Below are 24,119 nucleotides of genomic sequence, written 5' to 3'. Positions count from 1 at the left end.
TCAAAATTGGCAACGCTTTATCAAATCCTGTTCCTATCAAAAGTGGCGTTCCCCAAGGCAGTGTTCTTGGACCAACGCTCTTCATACTATACATAAATGATCTCTGTGACCTTATCTCAGGTTATTGTGTTCTCTTTGCTGACGATGTCAAACTATTTAATACCACTAACAATACCTCTACCCTTCAAAAAGACCTTGACTTTGTTTCCGATTGGTCTAAACCTTGGCAACTGCAAATCTCAACCAGCAAATGCTCAGTCGTACATATTGGGAAAAAGTACCCTAACAATAAGCACAAGCTTGATGGACATTACCTTATAGTTAAAGACCTTGGAGGTTTCATATCAAATGATCTAAGTGCCAAAGCCCACTGCAACTACATAGCAAAAAAGGCTCTAAAAGTTGTAAACCTAATTTTATGCAGCTTCTTTTCCAAAAACTACTAACCAGAGCATACAAAACATTTGCTAGACCTATTCTTGAATACAGCTCATTGTCTGGAACCCATACCACATCTCTGACATTAATACAATTGAACGCATCCAGAAATACTTTACGAGAAGAGTTCTCTACTCCTCTGAAAACAACAAAATACCTTATACCACCAGACTTGAAATCCTGGGATTAGAAAACTTAGAACTCCGCCGACTCCGACATGACCTGTGTTTAACACACAGAATCATCTATTGCAATATCCTTCCTGTAAAAGACTACTTCCGCTTCAATCGCAATAATACAAGAGCAAACAATAGATTCAAACTTAATGTCAACCGCTTCAACCTTGATTGCAGAAAATATGACTTCTGTAACAGTTATTAACGCTTGGAATTCACTACCTGACTCCATAGTCTCTACCCAAAATCCCAAAAACTTCAACCAAAAACTGTCTACTATTGACCTTACCCCATTCCTAAAAGGACTATAAGAGGCATGCATAAGAGTACAAAAGTGCCTATCGTTCCTGTCCTATTGTTCCCTTTCATTATATCAAATTAATATAGTTGTTGCATACTTTTGCTTATATACATGTTTTTCTTTTGTGATGTGTTGTTGTTCTATGTCAATGTTTGTGTATACTGTTGTGAAAAAATGAAATCAAAAAAATCAAAAAAATCTAAGGAGTGCCATTTGAGAGGAAAGTAGTATATTAAGGGCACAGAAAGACAAGAGGAGAGAAGGGAAAGCTTTCCTTTTACCTTTCCCTTGCAATACAGACACTTTCTTTCACTTTTGGATTACAATATTACAATGACAATCACCAGAAAAACTGCAATATGTCAGAGTATCAATACAGCAACCTCAGAGAGATGACTTATGCCAGATTTATTTCAGAAAATGTTTTAAGGAATTGGACAATAAGTTAACCAAGATGCTAAGCTGACTAAATCACTACATAATAAATTGACAATTTAAGAATGGATCAAAGACTTGGAAAGTTAAAAAAGATTAAAGAATAAATCAACAAAATGGAAAGCTCTGTAAAAAAAGCATCTGTAAATTTAGAACAAATGATGAAGTGGAAATCCTGGAGAGTAAGTTACGGAAAGAGAGCTGGAAAGTCTTTGTCTTATTTTTTGCATAAAACAGAAAAATAGACTCTGAGTAAAAAGCTTATGATTTATGGTTTTGATTACTAGATAAAGACAGTTGTGACTTTAGACAAATAGGTGAACTTATAATTGTAAATAACTGCTGTAAAGATCAGAAGCAACTTTATATCTTTTTGTTTACTTTTCTATTTGTTTTTCTTTTCTTGCACTTTTAATTAATCAATTTTATTTATGGTCAGAAGGCCTGAAATCAAGTTACAAATATAATCTAAACTTGGCATTAAAGTTTTAATAAATATTACTTTATTAATATTGAACATTACTAATTACTAATATTAATATTTGAGCTTACATAATACACTTAAAACCCCAATGAACTGATTTGTTGCTAAAAGCCTTATTTTTAAAAAAATAATTTTAAGGTTTTTTTTAATTGTCTTGCACTTTTGGCTTACTTTGAAATTTCTTTTTTCTTCATTTCGCATTGTTTTTATGCTTTTAAATAATGTTGGCCTAACATATGGGTAACGGGCAGATCTCTCTCCAATTCTGCTTTTAATCTTTTACACACACACCGCCCCCATCTCTTGCTTTAGGGTAGTGGCAAAACAAAATCAACAGATACATCTTCTCATACTTTCTGGCTTGCAAAAGCAAGTTTTATTTGCAGGACTACCTTCTTCCATAGCTATCAACGGCAACCAGCTTACACGCGAACGCAATGGCGAATTTCGCAAAAAGCGAAAAGCGCCGAATCTCTCCCATTTCGAGCCACAGCCGCCATTTTAAACCTTCCGTTCCGTTTTTGCTGCAAGGAATAAGTTTTGGCGCCAAAAAAGTTCCTGTACTCTGGCGGACGGCTGACCAATTCGGTAAAAGAGGAGTTGGTAAAAAGGCGGGCTCTGATTTAGGTCGCCTCCAATCGCTTTTGGCGCTTGCTGCCGCCCTTCTCTCGCGCCCTTAAAGGACACCGTTTTTAGCCAATCGGCACACGTCCTGTTGCCCTTGAGCCAATGACAGAGTGCGCAAAGCGGAGTGCGTAACTGCCGGCGAATCCAGAAGAATTTTTTTATTACTTTTTGCCGCGAAAAACGTCTCCCAGAGTTCTAGCGAGCGACCGAGTCGTTCTGCGAGCGGTTTCTCTCTCTACGGCTGCGGAGGCAGGTGAGGGGCGCTGGGGTCAGGGGCGCGTGTTAGAGGGATATCTGCTTGTATGCCTTCAGGGCGATCTTGGGTTGCTGCTTAACCCGAGTTCAGGAGCGGCGATGTTCATTAGTGACCCGTCATTTCTGAAACAATGTTCCTCCAAGTATTTCTTGTATATCCCAACTTTTGCACAACTCCCATCCTCCCCCACTATGATGGTAACTTGTACAACTATCACAGATGGCTGAGTTGATTGAATCAAAGTTGGCTGGTTATATCTGTGCCCTTCAAAATAAAGGACAATTCCTGCCTGCAGTTTTTCAGCTTAAAAACAGTTCTCCCGTTATCAGTTATAGGGAACTCAAGGCTTTCGTCTTGTTGCTGAATTAGATCTATCGAAATAGTGATCTATCTATTTATCTGTCTAATCTTGTTGCCCATCTCGCAGCTAGGCGACTCATTTTTCATGTGGCTCTAATTATAATTATTGGGAATTATTGATTTGCAACAGAAAATCATAAACTACCCAACTCTGCCACAGAGAAAAGGAAAAATAATGCAAAAGAAGATGCTGTCTTGTATAAAAGCTGTAGGGTAAAGGTAATACACTTTGCACATGCTCAGAACTGTTTTTCCTGATACTTTAAACTGAATCTCTGGCTTAATTGTAATTATTAAATTTAGTGCTGCCCAGCTTCCTGCTGCTCTAGACTTAATATAACCGGTGAAGCCTATATTTGTAATGTATCTTATTGATATCTTTCAGCTCCATTCTGCTTTCCTCCCCCCCCAGAGAATCAGCATGTCTGGTTTTGATGACCCTGGCATTTTCTACAGCGATAGCTTTGGTGGAGACCCAATTGCAGAGGAAGGGCAAGTTCGAAAGTCCCAGCTGCAGAAACGCTTCAAAGAGTTTTTAAGGCAGTATCGAATTGGAACAGACCGGACTGGCTTCTCTTTTAAATACAGGTGCCCTTTCTTTTTTGAAAAACTTAAAACAGTTGTTTATAGCAGTTTAAGTTGAAATACCTTTGAAGTGTTGGTAAGTATATCAAAATAAGACAACTTGTCCTAGAGTTGTGCAGCTTTGTGCATAGTTGTGAATGTTATTCCAATAAACATATTCATGGGTCTCTTTTTTTTTCTCCCACTATATTAAAAGAGATGAGCTCAAACGTCATTATAATGTTGGACAATATTGGATTGAGGTGGAGATAGAAGATTTGGCAAGCTTTGATGAAGATCTGGCAAACTATATATACAAACAGCCTGTGGAGCATCTTCAGCTGGTACCTATATGCAGCATGGGAGAAATATGTGGGAGGTTGCAGTTAGATTATGGAATGATGCCTTGTAGAGATTCAGACTGCTGCTCCATCGAGCTTGATATTGATGACAACAACTCTTCTGGGTTTCAAACTGGAATCTTTTATTGCCCAGCTAGAAATGTGGAATATTAACCCTGAGGATTTCTGCCTGTAAAGACTGTGTTATATTACTGAACTATCCCCTTTCTGCCTTTTTTATGTATAAGTGTATAATGTATAAGTATTCCACAGTATTATTAATTAGATATGCCCTATTCCAGAGTTCACTCCAATTGTTACTTTTCTAACTGAAGCTTAATGTTCTATGATTAGACTACTTTTCGGCTATTTCTGTCGAATTGGGGCTTTTTCTTTAAGAAAAGACGAATGCCTTTCTTCCTATATTTTAAACAATTTCATTTCTTTCTTAGCTGGAAGAAGCTGCAAAAGAGGTAGCTGATGAAGTAACACGTCCTCGGCCAACAGGAGAAGAGACTCTTCAGGATATTCAAGTTATGCTCAGATCAGATGCCAATCCATCCAACATCCGAAATCTCAAGGTGAGATAGACCCTCAGCCTTATGAACTATGGCTGATTTCATAAAGCTAAACAGGGTCAGACCTGCTTAGTGTTTGAATATAAAGGTCCCAGGAAACTACAGATCTGTAGCCAGGGATATCTGCAGGGTATGGTAAAACAGAAATAAAAATGGCCCCCACAAAGGTGTAATCAAAGCTCTACCCAATTTTTATGTGCATTGCCCTTAAGACCACCATCTTTAATTTTTTTACCACACCCTGAAGAAACTCCTGTTTGTACTGTAGGTTAATTTGAGAAGTAAAACCCTGGAAGAACCAAATGGCAAATCATTTCTATGCTGTTTCCAAGAAATTTGAAGTTGAGAAGAAGCTCAATTTGAAATAGGCTATTTTTTAAAGATTCGCTCAAAATGAGCTTGAAGCTATAGTTTTGTAGAGTTAATGAAGGTTCCCTTTGCATTTGCCAGCATTGCTGTAGTATTATAATAAAAATCTCTTATTAGCTTAATTTTGCCCATAAGGTATAATAATTTGTCTTTCCAGTTTATTGTTTTGAATTTCTTTATATTGATGGCTGCCTTAAGGAGCTGTGATCCATTTACTCTAAAATAAACTTGAAAGAAAAGTTATATCAAAACCATCCTTTATTTTTGTGGAGGGACAGTTTAATATAGTGGTTAAGATGCTGTCCTAAAAATCAGAAATCTATGAGTTCTAGTCAAGCTTTAGATATGAAAACCATCTGGATGACTTTGGACCAGTCATTCTTTCAGTCCAACCCACCTCACAGAGCTGTGGGAAAAAAGAGAAGGAATGAGTATTAAGAATGTTTGCTGCCTTGAATTTCTTTTAAAGGCAGGATAAAAATCTAAAAACTAGTTTAATGCCAACTTTCATCTCATCAGATGCTTTGTACCACAAAAGTGATATTTATTTTCTTTGTTTTACCTAATCATTAATTGCAATAAAGTATGCACAAATATTTCTCGTGCGGGCAATTTAATTGCCTCCAGGTGCCTCTCAATTCTTTGAAAAAATTGGAAGATGCCAAAATAGTTAACTGGACATAATGGAAGAGGCCTTTATGCATGCACAGAGTCTTCTGATTATTCCAGATGTTAGAGGAGGTGGCTGCAGATAAAACCTTGCTGAAATATAAAGCAGTGCAAATGTTTTACAGTAAGAAACAAAGGGAACTTTTGGCTTTGGAAAGCAGATTCAAAGGAACACTTCATTCTGAAGTTCATTTAAATGTGGAACCTAAGAACCCTATGTTCTTGGGTTGCAATAAATAATATATATATGACATGTTTTTATATGCCTCATTCTGTATTTTTGTATCTCCTAACTGGATACATGGAATATAATGTTCCAACATAATTGGAACACTATATTATGAACAACTTGTAGTGACTGCGGAAAAGAGATTTGGATTTCTGGATCTTCGGATGCTCTGGATGTGTGTGTGTGTGTGTGTGTGTGTGTGTGTGTGTGTGTGTTTTCTGAGGTTTTCGCGGGTGTTTGTATGTAGGTCTTTGGTTATTCGGGTTTTCTCCCGTGTAAAATTGGAAGTGTCTTGGCGACGTTTCGACGAAGTCTCATTCATCATCTTCAGGCTTTGCTCCCAGAAGCAAGAAGCTGAAGCCTGAAGATGACGAATGAGACTTCGTCAAAACGTCGCCAAGACACTTCCAATTTTACGCGGGAGAAAACCCGAATAACCAAAGACCTATATACATACATACATACATACATATATATATATATATATATATACACTCTATATGTATATTGCAGATTTCATGACGGTTGTAATTTCTCCTTGTTTCTTTTGAAGTCTGAACAGATGTCACATTTGGTGAAGATCCCAGGAATCATTATTGCTGCAACTCCTGTGAGAGCCAAAGCAACCAAGATCACCATCCAATGCCGCACTTGCCGAAATATAATACCTAACATAGCTTTACGTCCAGGCCTGGAAGGATATGCTCTTCCTCGGAAGTGCAGCACGTAAGGGAATGGGTCGCATTTCCTTTCAGATTTTAATTAAATTTACTTTTGAGTGAGACACATATGATTATATTGCTTTGCATTTGTTTACAGAGGACTCCTATATATACTTCCTCATTAACATGTTCTGTTAAGCTTCATTAATATTGTCAAATAATTTGCCTAAGATTATAGCCTTTGTTATATTTATTTCCTTTCATTTTGGGCAAATTTTATGTCATCCAGATATTTGGATTAATTCCTATTAGCCACAAACAATTTAGTAAAGGTTTGGGAGAGTTCTAGTGCAAAAACACTTGGAAGATGCTTGCTTGGTTAAGATTATAAAAGCTTTGGAGGGGGGGGGACAATTTCTTGGAGAAAACATGTAATTTGAATTGATCTGCAAAGATAAATTAAAAACAGTGTTTTCCTGTACCTCAGAAAGATTAAAATGTATCTAATAAACCTAAACTGAGTTCATAAAAAAAATTGAACTCTGAATTTCCAAACAAGTTGATATGCAAAAGAAAATTAAGAGCAAGAAAACAACTTTGTTCCATCTTAATACAATGTAGTGATGCAATATGAGATTGAACACTACAACACTGGCAATGAAGTGGCTGGTATTGTTTAATTACCCAACTCTTAATATAACTGCAAGAATTTGGGTTAAAGTTTAGTGGATATGTGGATTCCATTTGCATCTAAGATACACAGTTTATTTTAGCTAACCATGGACAAATTTGGTACCCATAGTATTGGTGTTTCCAAAACTTGTGATCCCAAGGTCTTATGAGAATGATTGAGATAGACATTATAAAATAGTAAAACTGTTCCCATTTTACCTTCACTGTCTTTCTTTTCACTTCAGGGAACAGACTAACCTAGCAAAATGTCCTTTGGACCCATATTTCATTGTTCCAGACAAGTGTAAATGTGTGGATTTCCAGACATTGAAGCTACAAGAGTCTCCTGATGCTGTTCCTCATGGAGAGTTGCCTCGGCACATGCAGCTCTATTGTGACAGGTGATTCCTCTGGATTCTTTTTTTTTTTTTTTTTTTACATTTATACCCCGCCCTTCTCCGAAGACTCAGGGCGGCTTACAATGTATAGGGCAATAGTCTCATTCTATTTGTATATATTTACAAAGTCAACTTATTGCCCCCCCAACAATCTGGGTCCTCATTTTACCTACCTTATAAAGGATGGAAGGCTGAGTCAACCTTGGGCCGGGCTCGAACCTGCAGTAATTGCAGGCTTTGTGTTCTTAATAACAGGCCTTACCAGGCAGAGCTAAACCGGCCCTTCTTCAGCAGGATAGGACTGTAGTGCAACAAGAGACTCAATCAAGTAGAAAAACCCAAACACAATATGTTTTTGTATTCATGGTTAAAACGTTAAGATGCTCATGTGACCATTCATGTTCATGCTTAAGACAGAATTTGGTTGTTTCAATACATAAACTGGAAAACTGAATTAGCTAAATCTCTATATAGGCATAAATATAGTTGTTAGTGGCACTTATCCATGTTATGTGATCCTCAAGATCTTTGTAAGCAGACAGCCACCTGCTATTAGCAAAAATTATAGACAGCATTCAAGAGTTACCTTTTTTGTTCCATTTTAAATGGCTTTTTCTTCCTTCCTTTCTCTTAATTTTCCAGATATCTATGTGACAAAGTTGTCCCTGGGAACAGAGCTACCATCATAGGTGTTTACTCAATCAAAAAAGCCGGCCTCACAAAGATCAAGAGCCGGAATAATGTTGGAGTTGGCATCCGGAGCTCCTACATCCGTGTGGTGGGAATCCAAGTAGACACCGAAGGCTCAGGTAAAGCTTTAATTTGGAAGCCTGGGTCTTATAAGAGGTTTCGAGTCATGCCATACTTTTTTGCACTCCTTTCATTTGACTAGGGAACATGCTGGTCAAAAGACAACTTGTGTTGTTTTGACACAAGTGAGAATTACTGACTCCAACTCTTATCTATTCTGCCTTTCTAATGTAGTCCATATCAGAGTGAAACCAATATTAAGCTGGGGATTTAAGACTATTTAATACAAATGATTGGTGGCATTTTTCAAAATAGTCATATCTAATGTCAATAGTACTTTGTTAGTATGACTGATAAGGTATTACATAAGATGCAATATTTATTTTTGGTTAAAATTATATCAAAACAATCCTGCAAATTAGTTTGGTGTTCTTATGCTAGTGATCAGAGAATTTACCCTAACCTTTCAATATTTGTCTGTTTTTCTCTAGGGCGCAGTGTCACTGGCTCCATGACACCTCAGGAAGAGGAGGAGTTTCGGCATTTGGCTTCCATGCCCAATATTTATGATACGATTGCCAAAAGCATTGCTCCTTCCATCTATGGTAGTAATGATATCAAGAAGGCAATTGCATGCATGCTTTTTGGAGGCTCTCGAAAGAGGTAATTGGCAAGAGAGGTAAAGGGGTATCATTAAGAAAGAAAGTCATACAGGCTTATGCTTGTTTTATCTTACTATGAAGCAGCTTTTTTATATACTTAAGATTTTCCTTACTTTTACCATAACTATTCCTGGGAAAGAAAATAGTGCTGTTTACCCAGCACTACATGAAAAGGAAAGGGCAGCTATCTGTTACGTGGTGTTTTCTTTTATGGAACAAGAATGGAACAAAGTGGAAAAAAGCATTGCTACCTCTGCTCCATTTCCAATTCCCTTTGGGCTTTGATGTTCTTAATAACATCTCTTAGGCAGCCTCTAAAGGGAAAAAATATCTCAAATAGCAAATTTGAGTAATTATTGTTGGCAAATGGAACCAAAACAGTCTTGCAGAGAAAGGTGCATCAGCATGATTGGATGAGCACCAAAATTTATGTTTTTAACTATTGTTTCTCTTAAGATTTTGGTCTTGAGATCCCTTAACTTTCTTAAAACCAAATTTTCAAAAATAATTTTGGTTTCTGTGGTTTATAACAATCAGTATTTACTATATTAGAAATTAAAACTGAAAAATTTTGAAAATTTTATTTGACTTTGCAAACCGGTCTCTGAACTTCCAGGTGTTCCCAGGCCATCCTTGGAGAACCACTGAGCTAGACAATTGATTCCATTGTCTAACAAAAGTTCATATTCAGTCTCTGATCACTTTCTCTCAATTTACAGACTTCCAGATGGGTTAACACGTAGAGGGGATATTAATTTGCTCATGATGGGAGACCCCGGAACTGCCAAATCTCAGCTCTTAAAGTTTGTAGAAAGATGTTCACCCATAGGAGTAAGTAATTTATAGGGCGGTTATGTACCTGATCCATAGGCATATCAATTATTAAAATTATAGATTGTCATTCCAATTGTTGTTCCACTAATTTAAAAGCTCATTCATCTTGTTTTCTGATTTTATTGCATAAACTCTGATACTAGAGATTGTCTTGTTTGAGAAATCTACTTGTTGGCTTGTATATGGAAGATTGGGTGGTATAATGTGAGGGATGAAAAGATAAACTTGGGAAAAACTGCTGGTTACAAGGTATGTTCGTAAGATTGATAACAATCCTGACTGAGTTACTTATAGCTGAGTAATCAAAGACTAATAAAAATGTATGTTAAATACCAGGGGAATGAAGAGTTGAAGGTAGAATCCGTAATAAATTTTATTTTTAAGTCAAGAATTTCTACTTGGCTAATCTGGGCGCTCAAGCCCTTTGTACTCGTAGTGCCTTAAATGGTGAAAGTGAAGACAGGGATGTTACATAGTGAGCTAGTTTCATGTAGTCGTTAAGGGACTGTCCAAGAAACCAGGAGACTCGGTTCCAGTCTTCTGTTAGGTCTGAAAACTGGCTGGGTGATTTGGGGCCTATCACTCTCAGCCCAGCCCTCCTCATAAGGTTATTGTGGGGAAAGTAGGACACACAGTATATTAGTTATGCTCATCATCTTGAGTTATACTTAAAAAGGCAGCTTGAAACTATAAATCTACAATTTGTTACTTAGAAGAAAGTCAAGGTCTGAATTATGTTTCATAATATAAATTTAAGTTATAGAAACGTACATTCCACATTGATGGAGCAATTTAAATTGAAAACCATTTCAGAAATAGCAGCTTTTTTCTCCTTTTGCTATCAAGCAGAAGTTCTGGCCTGTAGAATATTTGACTAGCATTACGTGGTCTCCTTCCCCCCCCTCTCCCCCTTTCAGGTCTATACTTCAGGGAAAGGCAGCAGTGCAGCTGGTCTGACTGCCTCAGTGATCAGAGACGCAGCCACACGGAGCTTCTTTGTAGAAGGTGGAGCCATGGTCTTGGCTGATGGAGGAGTAGTTTGTATTGATGAGTTTGACAAGGTACAGATGGAAGGGTTAGCAAAAACCTCTGTTGTAATACTACCAAGAAATGTGTGCGGGGTGGGTGTATGTGTTTTGATTGGGCTTTAAGATTGGAATACAGTTGTTTCTTGCTTAACAACCAGTCACTTAGCAAATATCTATGTAGATTCTCAGTCATCCAGGTGATGGTTGTCCCAAAGGTGCTTTTTCAGCTGGACTTTATGGTTTTTCTTTGAAGACATTTAGCTTATCCAGTTGGAGCTAAAGAATCTTCTTGGATGAGAAGTGAAATGTCTTCAAAGAAAAACCACAAAGTCCAGTTGCCTCTTGAAAAAAAAAGCACCTTTGGAGCAGTCACTTAGCAACAGTTCGAAGTTACAGTGGACCTCCCCAATTCTACTTATAACCCAGTTTTGAAGTTCCAACGGTGATGCATACCTGCACCACCATGGTGCTCGGCAGTTGGCTCACATTTACAGGCATTTGCAACATCCTGCCGTCACATTTTATGCCCATTTCTGGCATTTACTTTGGTTTCCCAAAAAAATGTCCACTGTGTATAATAGATTTGTTAATGACCACGACGTTTGCTTAACAACTGCTGAAAAATGGTCATAAAATCAGATGTGATCACATGGTGACCCATTTAACAATTACTATGACTTACGATTGTATTTGAACTCAGAATTATGGTGATAAGTCTAGGACTGTGCATAATAAGTTCACATCACATTAGGAAGAGAGCTTTATATAAATATATGCATTCATTTTAAAAAAATGGAGAATAGTAAAACTTCTGTAATTCAAGAAGCCCCAAACCAACTTAAGTTCAAAAATGTATTCATTTAATTTGTGCTGAAAGTGAGCTACCAACTTTACTATGGATACCAACTTTCATAAAACATAATTGACTATTGCTTTGAATGTTATTTCAAAACTTTTTAACAAAAGATTTTAACAAAATGGTATTATTTTCTTCTACATATGGAAATTTGACCTGTTGTTTTCCCCTTTTCTTTGACAAAGATGCGTGAAGATGATAGAGTGGCCATCCATGAAGCTATGGAGCAGCAGACCATCTCCATTGCCAAGGTGAACTTACCATACCAGCTGGATGTTACAGTTATTTTTTTCAGTGCTTTTTCTTTTGTTCATTTACATGGCTTTAAACCAGACACTATTTATTTCTGACCAAGGATGAAATTTGACTCTGGATAAATTGCAACGGGGGCAGGGCGGGGAATGCACAGTAGCAAGTAGGTGATTCCAAAGCATGAAATGAAGCATTCTGCTGACTTAGTTGCCTGAAGCCTTTTATGCATTCATACAAGCTTCAGGAAATCCATTGCAGAGCAATTAGATTCTCTGTGGAGCTTACTTGAAAATAACTGTAAAACTTTACCAATGAGAAATACTCGAAGGAACTGAAGATCAAAAGTTGTTTATCAGAAAAGATAAGGGTTAGGAGAGAAGCCAGTGGGTCATATCAGTAAGTCCGAAGGCTTTATTTAGCAAATAGGCTGGGAGCTGTTCAGGCCAGCCTTAAAATATCAAATGAGATCGAGTTTGTTCTTCCTTATCAGGACTGAACAGCATTTTTTGTGCCAAGGGCTTTGTTTTTCCTTTGCATCCTGTCCGGGACCACAGTGAGCACAACGGTAACATTATGCAGTTGCAGCAGTAGGCAGAGAAGAAAATTTTTATTCTTTCTTGTGTTGTAAAGTTTAAAGTAGGAAGTGGATATTTTTAACATTTTACAGAGGCTTAAGGTTCCCATTTGGTCCCTAATCCTGACAATAATTAAATAAGTTCAGCTTTTGTATAGAGAGTTAAGAGTGCCTCGCTGTGGGCCATTGGTTATAGATTATTATACATTTTTTATAGAACATGATGGGGGAATTGTTCCAGGCTGATTTGCATCTTACTCTAACTTTTAGTTTTTCTAAACTGTAGGCCCAATATGGTAAGAATTTGCATAAGTCCCATCATTTTGACTGTACTACATGCTGGTTAATACAGGGTTTTCCTTTGTGCAATCATGCAGGCTGGTATCACCACTACCCTAAATTCACGCTGCTCTGTGTTAGCAGCTGCAAACTCTGTGTTTGGACGCTGGGATGAAACTAAAGGAGACGAAAACATAGACTTCATGCCCACCATTCTGTCCCGATTTGATATGATCTTCATTGTCAAAGATGAGCACAATGAAGAAAGAGACATGGTGAGTTGTTTGAATAGCCCAGTACAACGTGGGAGAGGGTGTGTAAGAAATTCATTTTTTAAAAAACTCTAGAAACAATGGCACAAAGGCTTAATTTTGTGAAAGCCTATATTCTATTTATTTTATATAACAGAATACTTCCACAAGAAGGGGTAGATAAAGAGTGCAATTCTATACTCTCTAGCCGTTCTAGAGATTTTAGCCAATATTTTACACTTCCTTATAAAACAAAGCTAGCATTCAGAAAGTATTTTGCAAATTTAGATCCTACTGTATTCAAATGTTACCTCTGCCCTGGAAAGCACTGTAAAACTACAAATTCTACAAGATTTATGGACTGTGCTTTCATATTGCACTTACCCAAGATTAGCATAACCGTAATCCATTTAATCAATTCTTCTATGTTCACATGATATAATGACTAACTACATATGAATGAGTCCAATAAAGTTTAATTGCCTAGCTTGTGACCCTCTGTGTTGTATAAACATACCCTAAATTGCTCTCCAAAGATTACATAAAGGGTGGAATAAGGAATAATAACCCTTTACTACCGTAAAAAGAGCAATCAGTGCTTTTTTAAAGGAATGATAATGGCAGATCTCTTGCAGGCTTCAAAAAAGTTAGCATGCCAAAGCAATAAAGCCGTTGCACTAATAGTAAGTGCAGAAGGCAGTTTCAATAGAGTTTTTTTCTTTCTGGTTAATTTGTTATTTGTTGTTCCCTAGACCCTGGCCAAGCATGTGATGTCACTACATGTAAGTGCCTTAACCCAGACACAGGCAGTCGAGGGTGAGATTGAGCTTCATAAACTGAAGAAGCTGATTGCCTACTGCAGAGCGTGAGTAAGACGACTGTAGCAGTAATTACGTGGAAAGAGTGGTAGAAACCTTTCAAGCATGCTTCAGATTAATAAAAACTAGGCTTTGCTTTGCTTCTAGAGATTCAAAAGGTCTTCAGCTCAGTGCTGAAGCAAAATCAAAATTTCCTTCACTCTGACTTGAGGGCCAGGGTGACATTTCAGCAGCAAAAATGCCTTCCCTCAAGTGCCCCTAATGTAGTGCTCCACATTAAGGAATGTAGGAGAGAAGCTCACTCAACTATTCTTAATAAGTTTCATGATGCTATAAGCTTCCAGAAGATGCTAGAGGAGAAAAGGCATATCATTAGGAAATCACTTTAGAACATCTACTTTAATTTCATAAATTGAGCAGCCTGGAGACTAAGTTCATATATTACCGTACTTTTCGGAGTATAAGACGCACTTTTTCCCCCCTAAAAGAAGGTGGAAATGGTGTGTCTTATATACCGAATACAGCCATTTTTGGCCTCCTGAAACCCCACCCCACATGTTCCATTTTAACAAAACATGCCTGTTTTTCACAAAAAGGGGATGCACAGAGAGTTTGGGAGGCCAAAAATGGGCCAGTTTTTCACAAAAATGGAGGTATTTTTGCCCTCCCCAGCCCCCAGGAGCACTCTGCAGGCCTTCCAAACCCTCTGCACATCCTGTTTTTGTGAAAAAATGTGTCATGCAGAGGGTTTCGGAGGCCTGCAGAGTGTTCCTGGGGGCCAGGGAAGGCAAAAACTTTTTTTTTCCTTTACCTCTTCGAAATTTTAGTGCTTATGCTCCAGTGTGTCTTATACTTCAAAAAGTACAGTATATTAAAGTGTTCTAACTGTGGTTTGTTTAATAAGCCACAGTGGATGAGTTCGCACAACATCCTGAACTACATTATGACTTGCTAGTGTTCACAAATTTGGTTTGTGACTGTGCCATAAGAATTCAAAATTTGGTGAGATGAAATGATCTCGTATTTATGTGGTATATGTGTACGTATGAATGTGTGTGTGTGTGTTTGTATGCTAAGATTTTTATTTGTTCCCATAGGAAATGTGGTCCTCGCCTCTCTGCAGAAGCTGCAGAGAAATTGAAGAACCGCTATATTCTTATGCGCAGTGGTGCCCGCGAACATGAAAGAGAAAGCGATCGTCGCTCCAACATTCCCATTACAGTAAGGTAAGGGGAGGTATATATCTGGGTTTCAGGTGAGGAACTAAATAATTGTTATTTAGTACTGAAACCGTAGAGAAAACTCCCTCTGTACAGTTTTCTGATTCTTTCAAGTTTCATTAGGCAAAAAGGTTCATGTTATTTTTTCATGACAGTTGTCCAGCCAGTAAGTATACATAGGGATGTGCAAAGTCTTCTGTGCACATACTGTCCCATGCGCAAAAAGCTGATTTGGCCAATGACTGAACCAAAACCTGCATGTCTAGGGATAGAGGGGAAAATTGGCCTGTCCAGTTAACAAACTAGGAGTGTTTTGATCTGTACAGGAGTGGTTTTGGTATTTGGAGAGCAGAGAAACCTAAGAATGTTTGCAACTGGGAGGATGATGGAAAGATACTAGGAAGATGGAGAGGAGGCATGTTGGACTATATACTACATTATAATTTTGCTTTGGGAATATCGGGGTGAATGGACCAGTGGCGATAGGTCACATTAAAATCTGCTGAGAGAAGATGGAGATGCACATAATAGCCTTGCTCTACTCATTTCAATTCTGTTTCATTTGAAATCTGGAATCACAGCAGATAATGCAGAACCATCAGAATGCGACAGTTTGTTCCAGGTTCAAAAGATTTTTGCCATTTTGTGCACGCTGCTAGATACACATAAATCAGAAAATCTGGGTTCAACTTTTCAGACAAACAAATGTTATTAAAAGACATAAACTTTTAGGAACTTGAGGTCTCCCCATCTGATGCATCCTGCAATGTCTGGATACACATATTATCACTGGAAATTTGAATACAGTGAGAACTTGAACTTACATTATGATCAATATGTTATTGTAGTATTTTTTCAAAAACATTGTCTTCTTGTTTCAGCATTTTTAAGGCCTGCATTGCATTGATGTCTCGTTAGTAGAACTGCATACAAAATCCAAAATAAACGAGATGTTTACTTTACCTTGATTCAGGAAGTTATGATTATTTCCTAAAATGAAGAAAAAGAGAATAGAGAAAGCTCGAGTTTGAATAGACATGCTGAAAAGATCCTTGTTCAAATTTAATTTCCAGTTAATATTTCTATTGATTTAATGCTTATTTATTTATTTATTTATTAATCACATTTATATACCGCCCTATCTCCCAAGGGACTCAGGGCGGTTCACAGGCAAGTAAAAAGCACATATAAATACAGACTAAAATAAAAATTAAAAAACTTATTCTACAAGGCCGAATTATTAAAAAACAATATAAATAATAAAACCCATTTAAAACCAATATAAATTTAAAATCTAATCCAGTCCTGCGCAGATGAATAAATGTGTTTTAAGCTCGCAACGGAAGGTTCGGAGGTCCGGAAGTTGACGAAGTCCTGGGGGGAGTTCGTTCCAGAGGGTGGGAGCCCCCACAGAGAAGGCCCTTCCCCTGGGTGTCGCCAGACGACACTGCCTAGCTGACAGCACCCTGAGGAGTCCCTCTCTGTGAGAGCGCACGGGCCGGTGAGAGGTATTCGGTAGCAGTAGGCGGTCCCGTAAGTAACCCGGCCCTATGCCATGGAGCACTTTAAAGATGGTTACCAAAACCTTGAAGCGCACCCGGAAGGCCACAGGTAGCCAGTGCAGTCTGCGCAGGATAGGTGTCACACGGGAGCCACGAGGGGCTCCCTCTATCACCCGCGCAGCCGCATTCTGAACTAACTGAAGCCTCCGGATGCCCTTCAAGGGGAGCCCCATGTAGAGAGCATTGCAGTAATCCAGACGAGACGTCACGAGGGCGTGAGTGACCGTGCATAGGGCATCCCGGTCTAGAAAGGGGCGCAACTGGCGCACCAGGCAAACCTGGTAGAAAGCTCTCCTGGAGACGGCCATCAAATGATCTTCAAAAGACAGCCGTTCATCCAGGAGGACGCCCAAGTTGCGCACCCTCTCCATTGGGGCCAATGACTCGCCCCCAACAGTCAGCCGTGGACTCAGCTGACTGTACCGGGATGCCGGCATCCACAGCCACTCTTTTTCTTTTTTCTTTTACGTTTTTAAAGACTTCTCTTAGTTATTTCTTCCATTCCTTTTATATTATTTTAATGGAGCTTTTTCATTCATTCCATGCAGGCAGCTGGAGGCCATTGTGCGAATAGCAGAATCCCTCAGTAAGATGAAGCTCCAACCTTTTGCTACTGAGGCAGACATTGAAGAAGCCCTGCGGCTCTTCCAGGTGTCTACACTTGATGCGGCTCTGTCAGGCAACCTCTCAGGTGAGTTTCACCAAGGAAATACATGTGGCTAGTGCAGTACTACAGGGTTATTGACCAAAGATTACATGTGTTGATAATCTTGCTCTCAAAAATAATGTTGATTTTTTTTCAGCATTCAGGTTGGCTGGACTTTGAAAAATTAAGATTAAGAATTCAACTTTGGTGTATATAGGAATATAAGAATGAGATATGAAGTATTTGCCTCAATTCTTCCTTCTGCTGTGATTTTTGTTGGCTGCTAAGAGCCTGAATACAATTGAGGCAGTGTGTAATGATGTAAATAGATTTAACTTCTTTGCTGTCATCTCCATTTGCAGTATTTTCTTTACCTTAAGCATTGTTGTAAGGAAAGAGTCTGCAGTAATATATTGTTCTGACCTAAGCTTCCTGAGACAGTAAAAAGTACATGATTAGACCCCAAAACTCTCTTTTTATTTCAACGACTGAATTATTGTTCATTCACAGCTCATAATGATTCACAAAGAGTTGGTAAAGAGTCCAACAGAAGTCTGCCACAGTCTTTCAGGATAAGGCTGATAAGCACCCACCTTTATCTCCTTAACATGCTGCCAAAGACCTAATTGGCAATTAGCTTTGCAAGGCCACACGGAGTCAAAACAGAGCTTCAGAATATAAACCGACCAGAACGAACAAAGTTGCTTCCTGCAAAGTCTCACGTGCCTTTGCTCCTCCTTTATGTGTTATGGGAGGAGCCAATCATCTCCAAGCCTTACTCCCAAGTCACCCCTTTTTTCTTAACTGTTCTTGCCTTCTGGTAGCTCTGTGCAGAGGAACAGGCTCCCTCTGGAGGCTCCAGAGTCAGCACATAACTCCCAGATGGCCCTGGCCCCATCTCTGCCTCCGACGCAGAGCCCTCGTCTGAGCCTTCCCCAGACTCCAGGACTGGCCCATGTTCTTCCCCAGACTCCTCACTTTCCGACTCTGCTGCCATCTCCACAGGCTGCAAGTGGACACAACATATGCCGTATTTTTCGGAGTATAGGACGCGCCTTTTCCCCCCAAAAAAGAGGGTGAAAATCTGGATGCGTTTTATACTCTGAATCTAGCCCCGCCCAGTTTCTCAAATGGAGGTTTCAGAGACTGAAAAAAGCTTCAGAAACGAAGCCCCCAAACAGCTTCAGAAAAGAAGCCCCCAGAGCTTCAGAAAAGAAGCTCCCAAATAGAGCTTCAGAGGCTTTTTTTCTGAAGCTGTTTCAGAGGCTTTCAGAGGCAGAAAAAAAAACAAGGCACAGAGATCACAACCATGAAACCTGTTGCTAAAATTCACCTCTGGGAACAGCTGATTGGGGATATTCTGGGAGGCTAATCTACCTGCCAATCAGCTTTTTTCTTATTTTCCTCTCCAAAAACTAAGGTGCGTCTTATATGCCGGTGCGTCTTATACTCCGAAAAATACGGTATATGAAATGGCTTAGAGACACTAACATGCTAAACATATAATTATATCTGATTGAATTTAATAAAGGAACTCTTAGGAGACAAAAAATAAATGGTATGAACCATTTATTTCAATAGTATTAAATTCCGGTTTATTTAAACTGATGAAATCCAACAAAACAACTCATGCTGATACAAAATGTACTGTTGTAAGTTTTGACTAGATCGGATATCAAAGATTTGAACAATTTATTTCTATAAAGAGATTTGTGTCTGGTGTTAATTGCAATATGCCCTCCCTATAGGAGTAGAAGGCTTCACTACTCAGGAAGACCAAGAGATGCTGTCTCGTATTGAGAAGCAGCTCAAGCGTCGCTTTGCCATTGGCTCCCAAGTATCTGAACACAGCATCATCCAGGATTTTGTGAAGCAAGTAAGTTACCTGAGAGAGGGAGGCAGTTGGAAATGCTCTCTCACCTGTTGACAAATCACCTGTACTTGCAGTCCTGTGTGAAAGTAACATGAATGAAGAGGTTTACATGCAGTTTATCAAGAAGATACAGAACCCCTAGAATGTGTGCCATTGGTTGTCTGGCCAAGTTGCAAGATGTGCAGACCTAATTACCTTTTTTTTTTTTTTTTTGCACTATAAGATGCTCCGGATCTTAAGACGCACATTAGCTTTAGAGGAGGAAAACAAGAAAAATAAATCTGCCTCTGCCTCCCAGCATCCATCTGGTATTCGTCTAGCTAGCGTCCTTGCAGCAAACAGACTGGTCAGCTTCGGCACGTTATTACAGCCCCGGCATGTGGCTCATCAGGGCTCCACACTGTTGCGCCCATCACCGGTTAGCTGAGCTAAGGTGCTGCTGCCGCTGGGGAACGCTGGAATCTTCACTGCCGAGCAGCTGATTGGTGGTTGGATCGGCCCCCGGATTACTGCCGATCAGCTGTTCTAGGCGATGGGGATTGCCACCACCGCCTATCGTCACCACCGCCTATTTGTTATCTATTGCTGGCACCATTCAGTGGCATCGAACGGTGGCAACAATCTCTGAATGACGGTGGTGGCAATAGATAGAAAACAGTGGCGATAGGTGGCGGTGGCAATCCCCACCGCTTAAAACAGCTGATCGGCAATATTCTGGGAGGCCGATCCAATCACCTATCAGCTGCTTGGCAGTGAAGGCTCCAGCGTTCCCTGACAGCGGCGACAGCTCAGCTCAGTTGACCGCTGGTGGGCGCAACGGAGCAGACCCTTGACAAGCCACGTGCCAGGGCTGCGATAATGTGCTGAAGCTGACCAGTCTGTTTGCTGTTTGCTCCAAGGACACTAGCCAGATGGATGCTGGGAGGCAGAGGCAGATTTTTTTTCTTGTTTTCCTCCTCTAAAGCTAATGTGCATCTTATGGTCCAGTGCATCTTATAGTGCAAAAAAATGGTAATTAGGTCTGGACATCTTGCAACTTGGCCAGACAACCAATGGCACACATTCTAGGGGTTCAGTATCTAGGGGTTCCATAACTGCCACGCCAATCCCCCTCCCTCTTACCTCAATATTCGCTCTATAAGATGCACAGACATTTCCACCAGCTTTTTTTGGGGGGGGGGTGCGTCTTATAGTGTGAAAAATACAATAGTTTTAGTTAGAAGGAAGTGTGCTTCAGCCCATCATAATGTTTATTCATCGTTGTTCTAGAACAGCTGTTCCTGTCCTTTGACCCAAGGATTGTGAGAATCGGACTTCCACACATTTGGAAGGAGGATGCAAAGGGATCAGGGCTATAGGTGGAGTGCACAGAATTCTCACTTCCTCTCAGCAGCTGATTTAATACCATCGAGGGAAAAATAGGTCACGCTTTGCATAGAAGATGTTGTACTTTCATGTTGGGAAAGATACAGTTAGTCTTTGACGTGTAACTGATTGCTTAAAGGTAATTTGAAGTTACGACAGACCCTCCCCCAAAAATGGTATTTATGGCCCAGATTTAAACTTCTGACAGCTGGACCCTCTCCCCACTGCAGTCAAATGATTGCATTTGGATCCTTGGCAAACTAGCCCACATTTATGACTGGTTGCAGCCTCCCACAGTCATGTGACCATGGTTTATGTTTTTTGCTGGAAACCAGCATTTACTTCCACTTTCCAGCAAAAAACACCCACTGCAGACAATTGTTTAATGACTGCCACAAAAAATTAAAGTTGGGTCATCATGTGATGACCCGCTTAATGACCAGCATAACTTACGACCATAATTCCAGGCTCAAATAAGGGTAGAAGTCGAGATTTACCTAGAATATCCCCTAATAGACAAATCTACTGTGCTTAATACAAAATGTAGGTGAAAATGAAGCTGTCTTATTTGCTTGATATAGACATTCAATGTCCAGTTTAGCACCATAATTTGTCCATCATTCTCCTTCAAGTTTGATTGTTACATTTAGGCATGTTTTCACAAAATATCTTTTTCCCTTTTCCTTCCCTCTCAGAAATATCCTGAGCACGCCATCTACAAAGTGCTGCAGCTTATGATGCGTCGTGGTGAGATCCAGCATCGCATGCAACGCAAAGTTCTTTATCGCATCAAGTAAAATACTGTACATCTCCTGGAATGTTAAAATAGATCCATTCTCTGTGTCATTGGAACTAAATTTTTGCTACTGTTTTCTTACATTTAATATCTGCAATACATCTTTCAGCGCAAAGAAAAATACTCTGGAATATTGTCCTATTAGGGAGGCCGGGATGGAGACAGCATAATAATAGCTCTTGCTTTTATTTGTTGCAATTTTCCTATGAAAGTGTCACCTTGATATTTTGTTACCAATATTAAAACCTTTTTTTTATCTACACTAAAACTTAATAAGTAACATGTCTGTAACAAATAGAAAGTGTTCTGTTAAGGGTGTGAGGGTAAGATAAAACTGTTAAGCAGTACAGAACTAATTTTCTCTAATGTGTTTCTGCTAACTGCTCCCTCTGATGAAAGCCTCATTGCTTGGTGTAGTAAAATCACGTTGTGATCTCTTGTGACTGCCGTTGAGGTCAACAATAAGAGAACCAGGGAAAACAAAGAACCTATGGGGAAAACTAAGACCTCTCCCTTGAGAAGTTCCAAGGCATGTTTACACAACCTGACTTTTGTGCTTAGGTGGCAATACTTCAATAGCAGCTGAGCAAGGGTGGAGGAGACCAGGAAACAAATATGTAGAAAGATCTGTCACTGAAGGAAGTTATTTCCACCATCATTCTTTGAATGTGTTAGTTAAGAACCTTTCCTCAAGAGTCTCAAGAGTATAGCTGTATTTTTTTTTCCTTTGGCCTTTCGAAGTGCAAGCAGGAATCCTTGTGGTAAGACAGTGACCATGCATAATCCCACCATGTAGTGGAAATGTCCCTCTTTTAGTTATGACCCAAAAAAACCCAGCCGGGTTTCTTTTAATTTGATTTTATTACATGCTAAATCATACTTTCCACAAGAGTGTATAAAGCAATAAATACTGCATTGGAGAAATTGCATAAACATTTTATAATGTTTGCTAATATTTAACAATGAAATAATTAAAGCAGCAGCACTGCATTCTAAAAATAAAATAACAAACCACTGCAAAGGCAGTGAACACAACTATTTGAAGGCTTGATGATGCCTTAAAATTGTTTGTACCAACAGTTTTAGCTAATCGATGCAAATTATTTCTGCCTGAAACCCTGTAGGAAGATTTGCAGCTAGGAAATACCCATTTCACTCATGAATGAGACACTCTACAAAGCCACATATTTTCTCTTGTTTTTGAACTAACACACCCAGCTGTTACAGCTTGTAAATCTTTGTTTACAGTTTAGTGGTAGGCATATTAGAACTGTGCAAAGCCAGTGTAAAAGCACTTCAGAATCTCTGGAGTACATACCAAGTATCTCTCATTCAAGCAGCCTCAACTTTCCAGCTTGGACTCTTGGACACTATATTGGAAAGTTCATACACAGTAAACTTCCAAAGCCGTTGTCCCAAGGGTGGAACAAAGATACAGGTGCTTAATAGTTCAAAATGGAGACCTTTGTGCATACTCCCAGGTGTTCCAAAGCACATATTTTAAAGACTTACTCAGACTTAGTGTGTGAACCAAACCATAGTTGCTTAATCAAGTATGCATTAAAACCATGGTGTATCTCAATGGATTTTACCCTGTCTTTTGAATTCTGTACATCATTACCAGAAACTGCCCTCTTTTTGGGATTTTGCCTTTGTTTTGTTTGCAAATTATTAGTGCTCCAATAATGGTTCACCTGTTTTTGTAGGATGGGCAACATGACTTCCATATGGAAATTCAGAGTGAACCTTTATTTCCCCTTTTGTGCTTGTATTTTCTTGAAGTTCAGCGCTCGTATTATACACATGTCATTTTCACAGGTTGATGCTGTACAGTATATATATTTTAAAAGTTATGTAGGGATGTTGTTTAGTGAGAGAATAGCCAGAAAGGTGGTTTTCTCTAATTTTGACCTGCTGACCTTTTGCTGTGCTACTTTAAAACCTTTCTCTCTCTCTAATTTCAGCAGCCAGTAGAGGGTGCTAGAAATCCAAAATCTGCTGGCTTCATAAACAAAGTGAAGCTTCATTACTTTACCATAATAAAGGAAAGAATAACTGGCTGATGCCCTGTGCCTTTTCCTCCTCAGTGAAATGTTATTGCCTGAGCACTGCAGATAGACCAGTCTTGTCCTGCAGCTACAGGAGTATACGGTTTGGTTGATCTGTGAGGGATATGGCAGTTTCTTAATTATACTTAACTCTTATTGCCTGATAGATTTTTGAATAAAGCCATTCTGTTGTTGCCAGCACTTGTTCTAAAAATTTATGATGTATTTTATATTTATTAATCAAACTAAAGGTTGTCTTGACTCCATAGCGATTCTGAGCAATGTGCAATGCTAAAAATAGTACAAGTATAATATAAAGAGGAAATAGTGCGGACATCCTGACATGCAATAGAACAGGGGTCTCCAACCTTGGCAACTTTAAGACTTGTGGACTTCAACTTCCAGAGTTCCTCAGCCAGTTGAAGTCCGCAAGTCTTAAAGTTGCCAAGGTTGGAGACCCCTGCAATAGAACACACAAGCTGGTGTATTCCCATAAGAGGCTCACCATAGCCCAAAGCCTGGAGGGAAAAAAAAGCATGCTTTCAAGGACCGTTTGACAAAGTAGGAGCCATAGGTGCTGCAACAGAGAAGATCTACTTCTCTGTTGCAGCACTTATGGCTCCTACTTTGTCAAACGGTCCTTGAAAGCATGCTTTTTTTTCCTCCAGGATTTGGGCTATGTTGGAACCTGGAGCACACCTGTTGGAACCTGGAGCACACAGTTCTACGTGAAGGACAGAAACTCC

The 24,119-nt window shown here is 39.3% G+C and overlaps 1 protein-coding gene across 3 annotated transcripts; it reads left to right on the top strand.

Moving 5' to 3' along the window:
- Nucleotides 1–2,575: 2,575 nt before the first annotated feature.
- On the top strand, nt 2,576–23,767 carry MCM5 (minichromosome maintenance complex component 5). Of its 3 annotated transcripts, none has more exons than XM_058191288.1 (17): nt 2,576–2,710; nt 3,490–3,665; nt 3,859–3,985; nt 4,435–4,563; nt 6,381–6,553; nt 7,407–7,562; nt 8,202–8,368; nt 8,801–8,972; nt 9,691–9,802; nt 10,723–10,866; nt 11,875–11,940; nt 12,893–13,069; nt 13,798–13,910; nt 14,961–15,089; nt 17,194–17,336; nt 19,040–19,167; nt 21,225–23,767. In XM_058191288.1, the coding sequence occupies exons 2-17, from the start codon at nt 3,499–3,501 to the stop codon at nt 21,324–21,326; spliced, it is 2,205 nt and encodes a 734-aa protein (XP_058047271.1). In that variant the 5' UTR covers nt 2,576–2,710; nt 3,490–3,498; the 3' UTR covers nt 21,327–23,767. The 3 variants fall into 3 exon arrangements, with proteins under 3 accessions (XP_058047271.1, XP_058047270.1, XP_058047269.1); XM_058191287.1 differs by having other exon boundaries at nt 2,576–2,714; nt 3,463–3,665; XM_058191286.1 differs by having other exon boundaries at nt 2,579–2,714.
- The last annotated feature ends 352 nt before the right edge of the window (nt 23,768–24,119 follow it).

Source organism: Ahaetulla prasina, chromosome 7 (genome assembly GCF_028640845.1).
Source record: "Ahaetulla prasina isolate Xishuangbanna chromosome 7, ASM2864084v1, whole genome shotgun sequence".
NCBI classification, from domain to species: domain Eukaryota; kingdom Metazoa; phylum Chordata; class Lepidosauria; order Squamata; family Colubridae; genus Ahaetulla; species Ahaetulla prasina.
Note: the sequence above shows the minus strand (reverse complement) of the source record. Positions and strands in the feature narration are given on the sequence as shown.